The sequence below is a fragment of the Aedes aegypti genome, chromosome 1, assembly GCF_002204515.2.
Source record: "Aedes aegypti strain LVP_AGWG chromosome 1, AaegL5.0 Primary Assembly, whole genome shotgun sequence".
NCBI lineage: Eukaryota > Metazoa > Arthropoda > Insecta > Diptera > Culicidae > Aedes > Aedes aegypti.
The window spans coordinates 90,073,914-90,089,939 of record NC_035107.1 but is presented as its reverse complement, the minus strand read 5'-3'; the positions used below and the strand labels follow the sequence as shown (position 1 = coordinate 90,089,939).

Here is a 16,026-nt window from a genome sequence, read left to right as displayed (position 1 = left end):
TTTTCAAATTCAAAATAACAAGCTCTTTTATTGAACCATCATATGATTCGCACACTAATTAAAAGCAATCAAATATCGCACCTTGTACATCGTAGGTGTTTTTACAGTTTTAAATAATCGAACTCTGCACTATTCGAACTAAATCACACAGCTCCTAAACATCTGTCAATCTTTAACTTCCTAGCTGAACTTGCCCTGGCCAACATCTTTCAATCGTCCATCGCCATTTTCCGGCCGTTCGACTTCAGCTGCACGTTGAGCGATGACTTCCCATTGCCGTTCGCCTGTTGGGCACCGCCCCCCGATGCCCCAACCGGTCCGGAGAGGTCCATCTTGAAACCGTCGGCTGACTGTTGCTCCGATAGGCCGGATTCCAACGAGTTGCGTGACCCGGACGAGCTCTTCCGATGCCGAACGGGTTTCGTGTTGCCGGAGCACTTGGCCACGAACCGCAACTCGGTCATCAGCTCTTCGCGGAAGGAGACCTGGCGGTGGATGGAACGAGGAAAAAGAGGAAGGATTGTTGAAAGGTTTCGATCGAGTATGGCGAGGCACTGCAGAATCCAGCGAACTTGTAGAATGGCCTTTGTTGAAGGTTCGACTGAGGCTCGGAGAAGGTTTAAGGTGCTCCATTCAAGTTTTTTGAAGGAAACAATGGAAGATGTTATGTATCTAGAGCTTCACGTAGTGATGTGGGCATGAAATGGCGTGATTAACAAACATTTCGGTGGATTCTGCAGTAACGTGCTTTATTGCTGTCGACAATCTGTGCACTTACCGATTTTTCAGAAACTGTTTTTAGAAACACATTACAAAAAGCTCAAACAAGGTGTTGGTTATTAACGATATGGTTTCTGCGGTTTAGAGACAGTTGTTGATTGTTTAGAGAAGAATGAATTTTTAGTGGGCGCCAAAGCGGTGGTCTACACTCAGCAAAGCACTTAACCTATTTCCCTTACCTTGTGCTGTCGGGCGAGTTTGGAAATTTCACAGAGCAGTTCGCAACAGCCGATGACCAAAGCTATGGAACAACCGACGCAGAGAACGAAGAATACACCACCGACGTTGTCCATGCCTAGCTCTTCGGCGCCATCGTCTGCGGAACCTTGCTGTAAGAGATGTAGGTAGGGGACGTGTTAGCGTGCAGTTAGTGTGCGATTCATCCAGGGACGACAATTAGAGAAGGGGTCGAATGCAGAACAAGGAGGGCGGGGTAAACTTGTCTATCAACTACGAACAATGCCCAGGAGGATCCAAGGGTTGCAGAAATATCCAATCCGGTAGGGTTCCAAAGCTTTATAATCTACACGCAGGGAATTCTGGTCGTAATGTTTGGGGAATGAAAGGAGGCAGGGCCACAGTTTGTGCACGGAACTATGAAAAGCTCGGCCATCCTAGCTGTAAATTCTATTCTAGGTCGATGAAGAACACAACGGTAACGCATGTAACATCAGTAATCGAACCTTCAGCTCCCGAGACCTGCTGTGCACGTCACACAGCATCTCGCAGAAGCTTATGAACAGAGCGACGACACAACCCACGATCAGCAAAACGAACACGCCTCCCACGTTGGCAACTTCCAGCGCAAGGGCACCACTCTCCTCCATAGCATTCTATTGAGTTTTCGATTATCAATTTTGAATAGAGATACAACAAAGTCTCAGAGACCCGGAACGCGTTACACTTACCGAGCAAGCACCACCGCCTCGCTTCTCCTTCCACCATTTACGCTTCAGAGATGTTAGGACGCCTTGCTCCTGCAGTCGAAGAACTGCCTCGCTCAGAGCACTACGGTAGGGGGAATCTGAAAGACATAAATTCATATGAACACTATTCAGTATTGTCCTTCAACTGCAACTTACTCTTCCTCATCGCAATACCGTAACCCTTATCGTCCAGCAACCCACCGATCTGCGTCACGTCGCACTCTCGCTCAATAATGTACTCGATCGAAGTGGACTCCATCAGGAAAGCGTAGTTTTCCGTCTTGACTCGCTGCAACCCCTCCGGATTCGATGAAGTCAACAGGTCCGGATTGTCCGACATGTACTGGTACATCTTCTGATACGTCTTATACTCCGCATCTTTGAAGAAACTGAACGTACTGCCGTCACGCTTGGCACCGTACTTGATTGTTCCACTGGCCGCCGCCAAATCTTCCGCATTGCTGATCGGCGAGTGAATCTGTTCGACCGTGAGAAAAGCAGCCAAGTTGGCAGTGTAAGACGAAACCATGATGAGCGTGAAGAACCACCAGATGGACGCCACGGCACGCGTTGAGGAAGCTCTAAGGAAAGATAAGACCATGTAGTAGATATCCGTGATTGACATCAGCCCATACTTACTTGGGAGCAATTTCTGAACCTTGCTGAAGCAAAGCACCGATCGTGAACCACATCGAATTACTGAAGCTAAACTGATTCTCCAACTCTTCCGGCTCCTCGATACAAGGATAAGGATTATCCCATTCCTTCGGCGAAAGCCTACCCAGGATGAACAACGACATCGACACCATCATATAAGCTCCGCCCAAATATAACCAAACTTGTTTCGAAAACGGAGACATGAAGGAGAACAGCGATGGAGGTTCCTTGGTTGGTTTCCGGTACAGAATCGAAATACCCAGGTTCATAAATGGCATCGTGAAATCTACGGCGCTCTCGCGATCCGACGTAATCGTTAGATCCGTAATGGCCAAATCCGCACGCCACTCCAACAGTTCCTGGACCATTCCGTTCCATTTTCCGGTTTCGCGATTCAGCGAACCGTACACACCATCCTCCTGCAGGACGAAGGTATAGTTGAAGCCCAACATCAGCGAAAGCTCATGAATCAGATCGATTCCAAACCCCTCAAAGCGATCATTCCCACTCAGACGGGTCGGCGAGTCCTTCAACATCCCATATGGAGGTGAAATTGCCGTCAATACGATAAACGTACGATTCTGAAGGGTTCCATCATCAAAAGCTAGAGCCGTCTGTTCCTTCTTCCTCGTGAAGTTCAGTCCTTCCGTTGAGTTCCAAACGCCGACCTTCTCCAACCCTGCCGGTCCAAGTTCCACAATATCCAGCAGGAAATCCGATCGATGACCTTCGTGATCGAATCTTACGCCCCGCGTCAGCCCATGGATCATAGATGACTTCATATAGTTGATAATACTAAGACCACTGTGCCACGTGTCATCGTCGTCGCACTTCAACGACATCGTCTCCAGAAGATGCGGTGGATCGATTCCGATCAGATGTCGCAGTGCTTCGGCAAACACTAGAACCGCGTCGTACATCAAAGCCGTTTGGACGCGCATCGTTGCGGGATTCAGTCCCTCTTTCAAATCCAAGGTCTTCGATATCTGCGATGCGTTGAGGAACTCTGTAACCTGGTGGATTTTCTCCTCCTCTGGATCCACCATCCGGATGCCGGTAATGTTCGTTCCACTGTACTGGTACGGTTCCAGTTCGATCGTATGCAAATCCAGCGAAGTGATGATGATCTGGTGGTGATCGGTCATCAACCCAACCTGTTGGGCTTGCTTCAGAACCTCCGGCATGGATTCGATCGAGCACGCTAGGATGATGTGTTTGTCGTCGGACATTTTGACGCGGCGAAGCACGGGTCGGAAGTTTCCGTTCAACTTGAGATCCAGCTGACGAACCGTTACGGTGTAACCCTTGGGGTCGTACATCTTCAGCAGTTCTGCCAAACCTGGTAGCCAGGGGCCCGATTCATAAATGATGGTGAAATCCTTCCATTCGAATGCCACCACTAGATCGAGGAAGACCCGTCCGAGGATCGTCGGATGCGGATGGATGTTGATTGTGGGTAGACGAGTGTGGGCGTCCCAGCGGGTTTCGATATGGGGCATTTCCTTGACGTCGCAGATGCTGTTCACGTGGACCGCCGACTTTGGCGAGCTTGGTCCGAAAATGGCTGCCACGCCGGACTAAAATGAAAGAGAGATTAACTTAGTAAGTAAGATTCAAGGAAGTATAACAATTACAATGGGGTAAATTCAATTATTCATAAGTTTAGAATAGTGCAACAACTAGTAAACTTCAGTAAATGGTAGAAGCCGAAGAGTTTGTTGCAAATTATGAGGACGAATCAATCAATAAAAGACGGGTTCAAGAAGTAACGCCGCCATTCTAGGATTTTTGTACTTTTCTGTTACATCCATGATTCGAACGCGAGAATGTGTCAACCCTTTGTAAACTTGGATCGAATTTGACCAAGCGATTCACAAGCAGTCGGTAGTAGTTGAAGACATAAACCAATGAACGCGTCAATCAGTGTGATCGGAGGAAGGCTTCAGTATTCTAATCACTGCACCAAGTCTGTTCCCAGTAAGGCTTCAGTATATAGCAGTGAATCTGGCAGTAAAGTGGTAAATCTCTACGTGAATTTCAGCATACTTTAAAACCAAGATGTAGAAACAAAATTCAAGATGGCGTCCAAATTCAAAATAGCCGCCAATTTTTTTTCAACTTCAAATGAAAGCTATATCCTTCCTCCTAGAGTGCCTGTAAACAAGAGTGACGTCATGTTCCAGTTTTGACAGGTCGCCTGCTTGATTGGAATGCGGATTTGTATGGAAATGACAGTTCGCCGCTGTTCCAATTTTGACATTGACGCCACTCTTATCTAGATCCACTCTGCTTCCTCCATACGATGCCACTAAGTTTGCTATGTGTTCCAAGGGAAATATGAGACATATCACGTGAAGAAATACCCAAGATTTATCGAAAAATGGGCTTTTACGCAAACTGTTTAGCCAGCTGGCGTACGAGGGGTCCACCAATTTGAGAAAACCGAAAGGACCACCCTTAAGTTTTATCGAAAACTAGCGATAAGTGACATAAAATTGGAATTCTAACGATGGGTGCCGATGGCAGCCTGGTTTCAGCGAGAATTGCTCAACTGATGAATCATAAGTACTGTGCTTAAGGATAGGAAAAGAAACGGTCAAGGAATGATTTCGCTATCGAAATTACTTGAGCAGTGCGCAGCTAATAGTTAGAGCCAGTTTTGTAACGCCTGCCGTGCAAATCAAATGGAGCTGTCACTTTTCCGAACGGAAAAATGTTCCGCTCGATTCTTCCGCAGAGTGCAGTCCGCAGCAGACAAGAAAAGCGATCATTAAAAAACCTGCTTTTCACCAAAGTAATAGGGTCCTAAAGCCCTGTCCCAATTTTAGTGCCAAACGCTTAAGTTTAGGTCAAAAACACATGTTTACTCAATTTTCTAATATTTTCCGTTGGCTTTAGTTCAAAAAAAATTTATGTTTTTTTAAGATTTTGTCACACCTCTTGACTTAAACTCAAATTTTGGGTGTATTTTATTTTCCGTGTCCCTTCCCAAATGTCAGATAGGAACAACCCCGGTGTTAAAACAAAACCCCTGTGGTGTTTTTGTCGACTAAGCGAACGTCAAACATGATCAAAAGTGTCAAGGTTCATTTATGGACCCAATTTTCAAATTAAAGTTTAAACATGATATAGCCGTTATTTGAGCGAGAAAAATTGCTAAAGTAGTTGCAGGAACATGCTCTTTCGTGTTATTAAATAAATACAAGATTTTATTAAAATTTTTAGGACCCAATTTTGACAACAGATTTCCTTGAAGCGAAATGTCACTTTAACTTTGGAAATAAATTGAGCTGAACATTTTTCCGCACGGAAAAGAGACAGCTAGGGTAGGTGTACCAATTATGGATGCAATAGGTCAACCGTATGGACAAAAATAAGATTTTAACCGCGTTTCTAAAACGTCAAGTCATGCTTAGTTGATTTCTAAAACGTCAAGTCATGCTTAGTTGATGTTAATCACGAAACAGTTGAGTTAAACAGTTTTAGTGCTTAATTGACTTAAAGCTACTAAAAAATGGTTCAGAAAAGCATTGTCTTTGTACCAATTATGGCAATAGTATTCCTAGCATTCGACATAAAAGTGTACTAATTATGGACTATCGAATATTTGCACGAAATGAACTCAAATGTAATTTCGCACAAATTCGTAGGTGGTACAGTCCTAGACCATTGTATGAGGGTTGCCTTCTTCTCGTCCGTTACTAAAGTTAGAAATTTGGGACTAACCTCTAAGGGTCTGTCTCATTTGCGTTGTTAAAACGAGTCCGAACTTAAATTTGACAGTTCGGGAATTATTTCCCCTCTGATTTCGATCTGTCAAAAATAAGTCTGCTCCAGAGGAGACTTATTTTTGACAGATCGAGAATTATTTCGCTAGTTCGTGTTAGCTGTTTGGATGTCGTTTTAATTTTTGGTCCTGCTTCGGTGGATTACCTATATGGACATCTGTATGATCGTCCAGCGGCTTCTGGACGGCACATCAAGTGGGATGATAAATTGCTGCTCAGTGAATGGGTAAGTTTTCCCCCCGGTGGGCTGGCTAAACAGTGTATGTATGCCAATGGAAGGCTCCTTTTCGTACATCACAGATCGGTTCCAAGGAACTATAAAGCTCCCGTGTATGGTGGGGTAGGTTCATTCAATCCGGATAGTCACACAGAAATGTGTTGTCCAAAACTACAGTTGCAGTGCTGGTAGCGAATCACTTTTTAGTGACTTGGTCACTATTTACGATTTGGTAACCAAAAAGTCACTATTTGCAACGAAAAGTCTTTTCCAGAAAAATGGTCACTATTTTCATGAATCAATGATAAAGAAAGTATAAGCTGGTCTAGTTCCTCAAACTAGAACTGCAAAACAATAATGTTTCACAGTTTTAAAAACATCAACTTTGTTAAATTTGAAATAATTGAAAGGTAGGGATCTCTGGCTCTTCCTGGAAAGTTTCAGGTGAATATTCCTCAGAGATTTCTAACGAATAGTTTGAATGTTTAGTTGGGCTCTTTAAGGAATTTTTGGAGATAATTCGGACAAATTTTAGAAACCATTCTTAGCTGATCGTTCTGGCCGAGATTTTTTTTAACGAGAACCAGGACGAATTTTTGATTGATGTTCAGAATTAATAGCTAGAGAAGTTTATAGAATTACATTCCGTTGTAAATCAAAAGAAATCTCTAACCAGCCTTTTGAACAAACTTTTGAAAACAACTTAGGAATGTAAGGCAAACCCTCAAACCAAACAATATTAAAAAAAAACTTTTCATAAACTTTTCCGGGATGTATGCTTAAATTACATTGATTATTTCAGATATTCGCTGACTAAGCTGCAATTCTCTCTTTCTCACGAGTTTGATCGAATTGTTGAATTGGTTTAATATTACCGGAATTTTGCTACAAGTTTTACAATAGATTCCGTTTTTTATTTTGCAATAAATTCCGCCATTTAGAAGATAAAATGTATCCACAAACATTGAAAGAAATCCGTCCACAATCACTATTGAATATTTACCCTCCAACACCTCCATGAATATATTCAAGAATGCCCTAAGTAATTTGTTTTGCAACTCTACATTATTTAAAAAATCACCCATAAACTTTTGCCAAAAATTTGTCAGAAACGAAAAATTCGCCAAAAAAAAGGTGATCTGATTAATTAAAAACAATTGTTGACTCTCAACTTTTATTCCTGTTGAATAGACATATTTCAAATTACTATAGCAACTGTTTACTGTTATCTTCAATTTTAACATCCACTTTTGTTTCTATGCATTTTTTGGATAAGAACTTGTAGTTCTGAAGTCATTTATTAGTCTCTATTTTGATCATTTTAGTCACTTAACTCAACATTAAGTTGCTGTCTAACCACTACCTGAACTGCAAGGCTAGTTAATCGCTAGAACAGCTCGAACTCAGCAGGGTTGCTACGTATACAGATTTATCTTTATTTTACAGAATTGTTCGTATATTTTGTGATCAAGAATCTGTACATACAGATCATTTTTTTTTTTAAATACTGCTCTTCAGATTCTGTAAACAGAATTCTTCCAAAATTGTACAGATTTATACAGATTTTTGAGCAACGATGAAAATATATATTTTTTGAAACCTTAGAATTTAAATTGAGATGTGACAATTTCGCCTTGTGATTACAAATGATTAATATCTCTTTAAATTTGTTTTGTAAACCTCAAGTTTATCTTCATTCTTAGGGATACAAATCTAAAATGCTGATATTTTGCTCCAGGATAAACCCAGAAAAAGAAAGTGATTTATGGGGGTCCCAAGTGTTGGGCTTTCAATACCATGCATTTCTTGCCCTATCCTAAAATTTTAGAATTTTCGTGGAAATGTGCAGTTATGATCATGGATTCAAATTTCTGTCCAAAAAATGTTTCATGAGACTCGAATAGTGCAGTATCTTATACCAATAGGACATAAACACCTACAAAAGCACTAACTAGAATCGTTGATGTGTTCGGAGAGGAGATAATATTTGCCCTCTCAAGAATTTTGCGCTCACGCTGACTACGCAATAATGCAGCATGAAATGTAGGAAACCTCAATTCGTGGTCTCTTCTTTGGTTTCGCACTAATGGCACTATGGAATATCAATACGGATCGAATACATGCAGATTTTGTTTTATGCTAACGTGACATTCATGGCATATTTGCCCATTACGCATCATGTAAATCAGTAATAACTACAATCCAACAGTAGAGGAACAGCAGCTACAGACTTTTAGAGCAGAAAATAAAAAAACTAGTAAATGAAAGAATTAGAAATTAATCCTCAAATAACATTTTGATGGTGTGTTGTGTTAACTTGCCTGCACTGGGGTTAAAATTTCCTGAATCGACAACGTTTTCGAATTGGACCAGACAAAAATCAAATTTGACAGTTCATTGATTAATTGGAGGGAAAATAATTTACGAACTGTCAAATTTAAGTTCGGACTAATTTTAATATCGCAATTGAGACAGACCCTAACTCTTAGACAAGATTGACGCATCCTACAATAATCAAGAGCTGTCTTGGCCACGTCCTTGCGATAGCTGGGGAATAGGAAAAGATGATTTATTGAACACCTACTTAAGAAAGATGCAGAGAACTCTACGACCTCTCATAGGTGTTACGGGATGTTGTGGAATGTTGATGGAAAGGGTAGTGCCATAGGATACGTTCGGTAAACGTTCTGGCCGACAAATGATTAATGTTTACGCATTGTGATCATGCGCTGTTGATCAGAACAAACTCACCAAATTCTTTTTCCGAAACTCCTCTGCAATCCGTCGTTCCTCTAATAATGAACAATAGCGTGAGCCGTAACTTGGCACTGCCCATCAAAATGCACGCACCGCAGACATAAAAACTGCAGTTCATAACCTATCCCGAACCGAGCATCCGCGAACCACATTTAATTTTTTAATCAACGCGCTTAACACACACAGAAAATAAAAAAAAACGAGTTGCGCGAAACTAATTCAATTGCTGGAGCCATCATAGAGCACTTTCAAGCAAAACGCAAGCAAATCATCTTCCGAAAAAATAAAACTTTTATCACTTTGAAAAACATGTTTCCACAGAACATTTGCACGTGGCATAGCACCATCTGCCAAATCTAATTTTCACAAGCCGGATTGAAAAAACAAACTCGGAACGTGGTAAACGTGACACAAAATTCAAAACGCAGCCGCCTGCACGTAGGGCTTGCTGTGATCCCGCAAATTCAAATTGTAATGCTCATAAAATAGGAAATAAAAATTGTTTATAGTGAATATAAATATATATTTTGTTAAATATCCGCCAACATGCCAAATTATCTGGTGGTTTAGTTGTTAGATTCTTATAAGTGGTTTGTTTCGTGAAAAGTGCATTACTTGAGTCAACACGTGTATGAAGTGCTGTATATCGTGGAACCTGGTAGGAGCCATAGCTATAACAATAAGCATTTCTCGCGTAACAATTCAAAAGGGCCAATCCTTAGATCGTTGACTCTGAGAAAATTCGATTTGAATATTATTCACCACATTTTCAATTCCTATTTCTCTGTATTCAAATCAATCAATGTGATTTCTTGCTAGTTGAGTGACGATTTACTAGTACTACACGCTCGATTTTATTCTGAAAACTGACAAAAATGTGGAAAAAATAATGAGTTTAAATGCTTGGCCCATTTTCGATTTTCAACAGGGCATGGGCCTTTTTTATTGGCCAAAATAGAATTTTATTAGCGTGCTTGGCCCAAGGCTAGGTCTTTTCGGTTTGAATGAGCAAGAGAGAGTCATTGGCCTCTCATCATGCTAAGGCCAAAGACAGTTTGCGAAATTTTCTGATTGTAGGCCCTCTTGATAGAGCGAGATCCGATCATTGACCGTTTCAAGCAGTGGGCCAATGAATGATTTGGAAAAAAGCGGTTATTGGCCGTTTTGAAAATCGAGTTTATAACGGTAAGTTTTATGACAATGTTTGCATAGTTTGTGGGTTTTGGGAGATGCTATCGAATGCTATCAAAACCCGATTTGTTTACAATTTGATCATTGGCCAATTAGAATTGTTACGCGAGATTTATCCTGATTCCGTGTCCGTCTACAGGTGAGCCAGCTGTCGGTCGATTTCGAGCAAACATTCCGACAAAATTGGAGTGACAAAACTATTTTTAGAAACTTGTTTTGTTCTTCAAAAATGCTATAAATAAGCATTTTTTTCTTAATAGGGTTGAGCATCATGCCTCTCCTAACATTTATTGTTTCTGGGATACTCTTGTGTACAAGTGTTAAAGGAGTTTGATAATAGATTTCTCCAGGAATCCCTCTACAAATTTTCAAAAGAGTTCATAAAAGGACTTCTTATGAAATGCTCTTGGAATTGTTTTAATGAATTCAATGGAAACGTTAGTTGGTATATTATTTTCTTCAGAGATGCATTTACGATATTTTTTATGACTTATGCAGCGATTTCACCCTAATGTCTTCTACGAATTTCATCAGTTATTTACCCCGGGATCTTTCCAATGACATTGCTAGCCAAACCATTGAGCATATTTTTAAAACTGTTGTCTCTTTATCCATCAACAAATTCTTTATGATTTAACAAAAAGAATCCTTCCAAATACTTATCCAGACTCGGCAGAACTTGATCATTTATAAACGCAATTAGAAGTAGCACACTCTGCTCTTTTGGAATAGACAACACCACGTTGAAGAAACGGACAAGTGCTATCAGAAGTCCAGAACACTAAACTCGTTCAGCAAAATTTTGCTGTTTTTTTTCAGAGCTGAAGCCTTTAGCAAACCAAATTACTGAAAACTCAGAATTTCTTACGACTTCAGCTCGGCAAAATTTAGCATGGATAAGTATGAGAGCATTTTGATGGACGGACGTAAGGTGATCGAAAGGTGGAAGTAGCAGTTCTATAAACACCTGAATGGCTTTTAAAGCATAGCACAGTGGGACGAATGCTCCATCCAGTGAGATTTTTTCTGTAGCGTGTTAAACCGTACTTTACTCGGTGTGGTGTTTTCGGGTGAAATTTTACAAATAATGTGGCGTAACGAGTGATCAACATTTAGTTCGGAATTCAGCTATTTTATTTGATGATTTTCAAATTGATGTCTTTAACAAGCTTGTTTTAATGAAATTGAAACAAAACTGCTGAATATACCAACTCTTAATCTGGTCACCCTACCGAAACACAAAAAAAAAATTCATGAGTATCCAAACGAGCAATATCATAGGCCACTATTTACAGCTCAAAAATGACCTTTCCTGATTTTCTTGCCATTTTAAAGCCATATGTTCAAGAAAGTGATGTTTTTCAATTATTTATCATATTTGACGATTCCATGCAAAATGTTTAACTGCCAGAAACGAGCAATAGCAGCACACGGGCTGTATACTCGAAAATCATCAGCAAGTTAGGGCATATCAACCAGAAAGTGGGTACCAAAACGATGTGGGGAAGCACCGAAATGTATTCAGTATGACAGGCGTGTCAGTCCTCTGCTTTCCATCGAATTCAAGGTTGCTCACGATTTTATTGACTTGACAAGAACAGATTTACTGGAAAGCTTACAATCTGGTAAGTCTTGACTGGTAAGAGTAAACTGAATTTGGCGCTAGTAAGTGTCATTCTTAGTACCTGGCGTAATTTGTCCTGGATAGTGTCATGATGAAGAGGCGGTAGAATGTTTTCAGCAGATCCAGTCATTTTGTTTGCCATGCGGTTGATAATGGACATTGTCGGCATAACATTTAAAAGGACAATCAACCAAGCACAGAATAGATACCTATTTTACGGAGTTTACAGTTGATGAGGCCTAACATAGCGCAAGATAATATGTAACATCATTCTGTTGGAATGTTTCAAATGTTGTAATATGCTTAAATCATCGAAGCACTTCATATGCATTCTTCGACTTTTGATGTCGAACAGTTCACTAGCAAGTCAGCGTACACTTAACTCTGTACATCTCACTTTACTGATTGTACAGTACACCATCATCATCTCCCTCCGGTATGCCCGCAATATAAAACTAACCGCATTCAAACGGAGAAATATGAAATAGCCGTAAACGATCTCGGAAATTGTTTACAAATGTAAACTGTAACTTTGGGAGTGCAGCAGCAGTCAGTCAGCCAGTTGCCGGTTGGTGCTTCCGAGGGTATGAGTTGTAACGTGGGTGGTCTTTATGGCGCTTCGGCTCATTACTCATCCCTATTTCGTATATGTATTTCCATTTCTAACCCCATTTTCCCGGTAGAGTAAATGTGAAAGATAAATATTTCGTCTGATATGGGAATCCGGAAACTGGTTGCGGCACGTTTTGTTTGCTATATGACGACGGAGATGAGGGAGCCCAACCCAAGCTGGGGAAGTCAAGTCAGGAATTATTAGCCTAAAATTGTTGATTTGACTGCAGCAGTTCGTCGTAATCCCTCGGTAGAGCCTACCACCAGGCTCTTCCTACTGGGAATGGGTGTAGCCAGGATTTACATCAGTGGGTACAAACGATCACAAAGAAATCGTTCACCAATTTCTCACAAAATGAAAATTTTCTCATGAGGTTATTCCAAAGAACTGATTTCAGTAGTAAATTAAGCACATAAATCTGTATAAAAGATACAGTAATAGATGACTTGCATACAAAGTGCTGAAAAGTGGTGTAAGAAGAATAAGAAGAAAAGGAATAATAAGAAGAATAAGAAGAAAACTATAAAAGTAAGAAAATAAGCACTGATTACAAAAATCGTTGAAAAGTTAAAAAAAATATTAAGCTTTGTGACAAATCAGTTTATTTATTTGTTTTTGCGTCGTCTTGGGGGAAGGGAGTAACACCCTCTTGCCACGCCCATGCCACTGGATTAAAGAATGAGTTGCGGGGGAAACGACAACTATTGCCACCCTGTCAACAGGCACCGGGCCTTCGGGTATATTGTCCTGTACCATCATCGTCACCAATTCGGCCGGCAGCAATCATTTCGTGCAATCGTAGTTGTCCTCACCAATGAGGAAACAGCGTGTTAATTTATTCATATCTGTTCCCCGACTGTGACCGACCGACCGATCCTGGATTAGGATAGTTACGATTGTTTTCATCATTTCGATGAGTGAGTGCGGAGGGAGGTGAAATTTATCTGCTTTTGAGTGGCTATGAATAATTGGTCCTGCTGATTGTGATGAAGACGAGGTGCCTTGTGGAAAGAGGTGCACAGACAGGGTTGATAACTGTCAATATATGCAGCAGCTTTTGGTGAGAACGAACCGGAGGCTGAATCGGTACTGTCAAAATTGGTCGGCTCATTAATTTATTGGAAAATAATTTTCACCGATTGTTTCCAATGGATGAGCGCATTGCATAAGTTATCAAGAGGAGCGAGTGCTTTCCAAAATAGAAGCACTTGAAAGTTGAGTTGAGTGTGCGTGTTAAATCGGCATTGTTCGATCATTTGAGCACTCGATGGTAAGCTATAATGATAAATTGCTTTATCATATATTTCATACTGAAGAGCTTAATTTTTATCACGGCATTTGTAATCTGAGAGCAACGCAGAAACGATTTTTGTGCGTGAATTTAAACGCAGGAAAACAAATGTACCTGCCCATACACGTTCATAATTGCGCGTGAACTGAGGAAAGTTAAAATGACAGTCTAGAATCAGAAGTCAGAAATAAGAAGCCAGAAATCGGAAGTCTGAAGTCGGAAGGCTGAATTCAGAGGTCAGATGCCAGATGTCAGAAGTCGGAAGTCGGAAGTCGGAAGTCGGAAGTCGGAAGTCAGAGGTCAGAGGTCAGAAGTCAGAAGTCAGAAGTCAGAAGTCAGAAGTCAGAAGTCAAAACTTAGAAATCAGACATCAGAACTCAGAAATCAGAAGTCAGAAGTCAGTAGTTAGAAGTCAGAAGTCAGAAATGAGAAGTCAGAAGTCAGAAGTCAGAAATCAGAAGTCAAAAGTCAGAAGTCAGATGTCAGGAATCGGAAGCCAGAAGTCGGAAGTCAGAACCCAGAAGACGTAAATCAGAAGTCAGAAGTCAGGAATTGAAAGCCAGAAGTCTGAAGTCAGAAAGCGGAAGCCAGAAGTCAAAAGTCGAAAGCCAGAAGTCATAAGCCAGAAGGCTGTAATCAGAAGTCAGAGGTCAGAAATTAGAAGTCAGGAATCGAAAGCCTGAAGTCGGAAGCCAGAAGTCAGAAGTCAGAAGCCAGAAGTCAGAAGCCAGAAGACTGAAATCAGAAGTCAGAAGTCAGAGGTAAGAAGTCAGAAGTCATAAATCAGAAGTCAGAAGTCCGAGGCTAAAAATCAAAAATCAGATGTCAGAAATCAAAATTCATAAGTAAGATGTCATGAATCAGAAGTCAGAAGTCAGAAGTCATAAATCAGAAGCCACAACTCAGAAGTCAGATGTCATAAGTCAGAAGTCAGAGGTCTGAAATCAGAAGTCAGAATGTCAGGAATCGGAAGTCAAAAGTCAGAAGTCAGAAATCAGTAGCCAGAAGTCAGGAGTCAGAAGCCGGAAATCAGAAGTCAGAAATCAAAATTCAGAATTCAGAAGTCATAAATCAGAAGTCAGAAGTCAGAAGTCCGAGGTCCGAAGTCATAAGTCAGAAGTCATAAATCAGAAGTCAGAGGTCGGAAATCAGAAGTCGGGAGCCAGAAGTCAGAAGCCAGAAGACTGAAATCAGAAGTCAGATGTCAGAAGTCATAAGTCAGAAGTCAGAAATCAGTAGCCAGAAGTCAGAAGCCGGAAGTCAAAAGTCAGAATTCAGCAGCCAGAAATCAAAATTCAGAATTCAGAAGTCAAAAATCAGAAGTCAGAAGTCAGAAGTCCGAGGTCCGAAGTCATAAGTCAGAAGTCATAAATCAGAAGTCAGAGGTCGGAAATCAGAAGTCGGGAGCCAGAAGTCAGAAGCCAGAAGACTGAAATCAGAAGTCAGAAATCGGAAGCCAGGAGTCAATAGTCAGAAGACGAAAGTCAGAAGTCGGAAGCCTGAAGTAGGAAGTCAGAAGTAAGACGTTAGAAGTCAGAAATCAGGAATCAGAATTCAGAAGTCAGAAGTCAGATTTCTGGAGTCAGAAGTCAGTAGTCATAAGCCAGAAGTCAGAAGTAAGAAGTCAGAAGTAAGGAGTCCGAAGTCAGAAGTCAGAAGGCTGAAGTCAGAAGTCAGAAGTCAGAAATCAGAAGTCAGGAGTCAGATATCAGAAAACTGAAATCAGAAGTCAGAAGCAGAAGAATGAAATCAGATGTCAGAAATTGGAAGCCAGAAATCGGAAGTCAGAAGTCGGAAGCCAGAAGTGAGAAGTCAGAGGTTAGAAGTCAGAAGTCAGAAATCAGAATTCGGAAGTCAGAAGTCGGAAGCCAGAAGTGAGAAGTCAGAGGTTAGAAGTCAGAAGTCAGAAATCAGAAGTCAGAAGTCAGAAGTCAGAAGTCAGAAGTCAGAAAACTGAAATCAGAAGTCAGAAGCAGAAGACTGAAATCAGATGTCAGAAATTGGAAGCCAGAAATCGGAAGTCAGAAGTCAGAAGTCAGAAGTTAGCAGTCAGTAGTCAGAAGCCAGAAGTGAGAAGTTAGAACTCAGAAGTCAGAAGTCAGAATTTGGGAGCCAGAAGCCAGAAGTCAGAAATCAGCATTAAGAAGTCAGAAGTGAGAAGTCAGAATTCAGACGTCAGAAG

General features: G+C 41.0%; 1 protein-coding gene across 2 annotated transcripts in view; it reads right to left on the bottom strand.

Annotated features, from left to right (window-relative positions):
• Positions 1-16,026, bottom strand: part of LOC5574987 (glutamate receptor ionotropic, kainate 2) — a 64,578-nt gene continuing 48,552 nt past the window's right edge. The window contains exons 3-7 of one of the 2 annotated variants that reach the window (XM_001655410.2): positions 2,346-3,940; positions 1,863-2,287; positions 1,689-1,804; positions 960-1,109; positions 1-485 (exon numbers count right to left, since the gene is read on the bottom strand). In XM_001655410.2, the coding sequence (XP_001655460.2) occupies positions 210-485; positions 960-1,109; positions 1,689-1,804; positions 1,863-2,287; positions 2,346-3,940 (2,562 nt within the window). In that variant the 3' untranslated portion in view covers positions 1-209. Of the gene's footprint in view, positions 486-959; positions 1,110-1,463; positions 1,614-1,688; positions 1,805-1,862; positions 2,288-2,345; positions 3,941-16,026 lie in introns of both variants that reach the window. The other variant, XM_021841956.1, reaches the window with a different exon arrangement.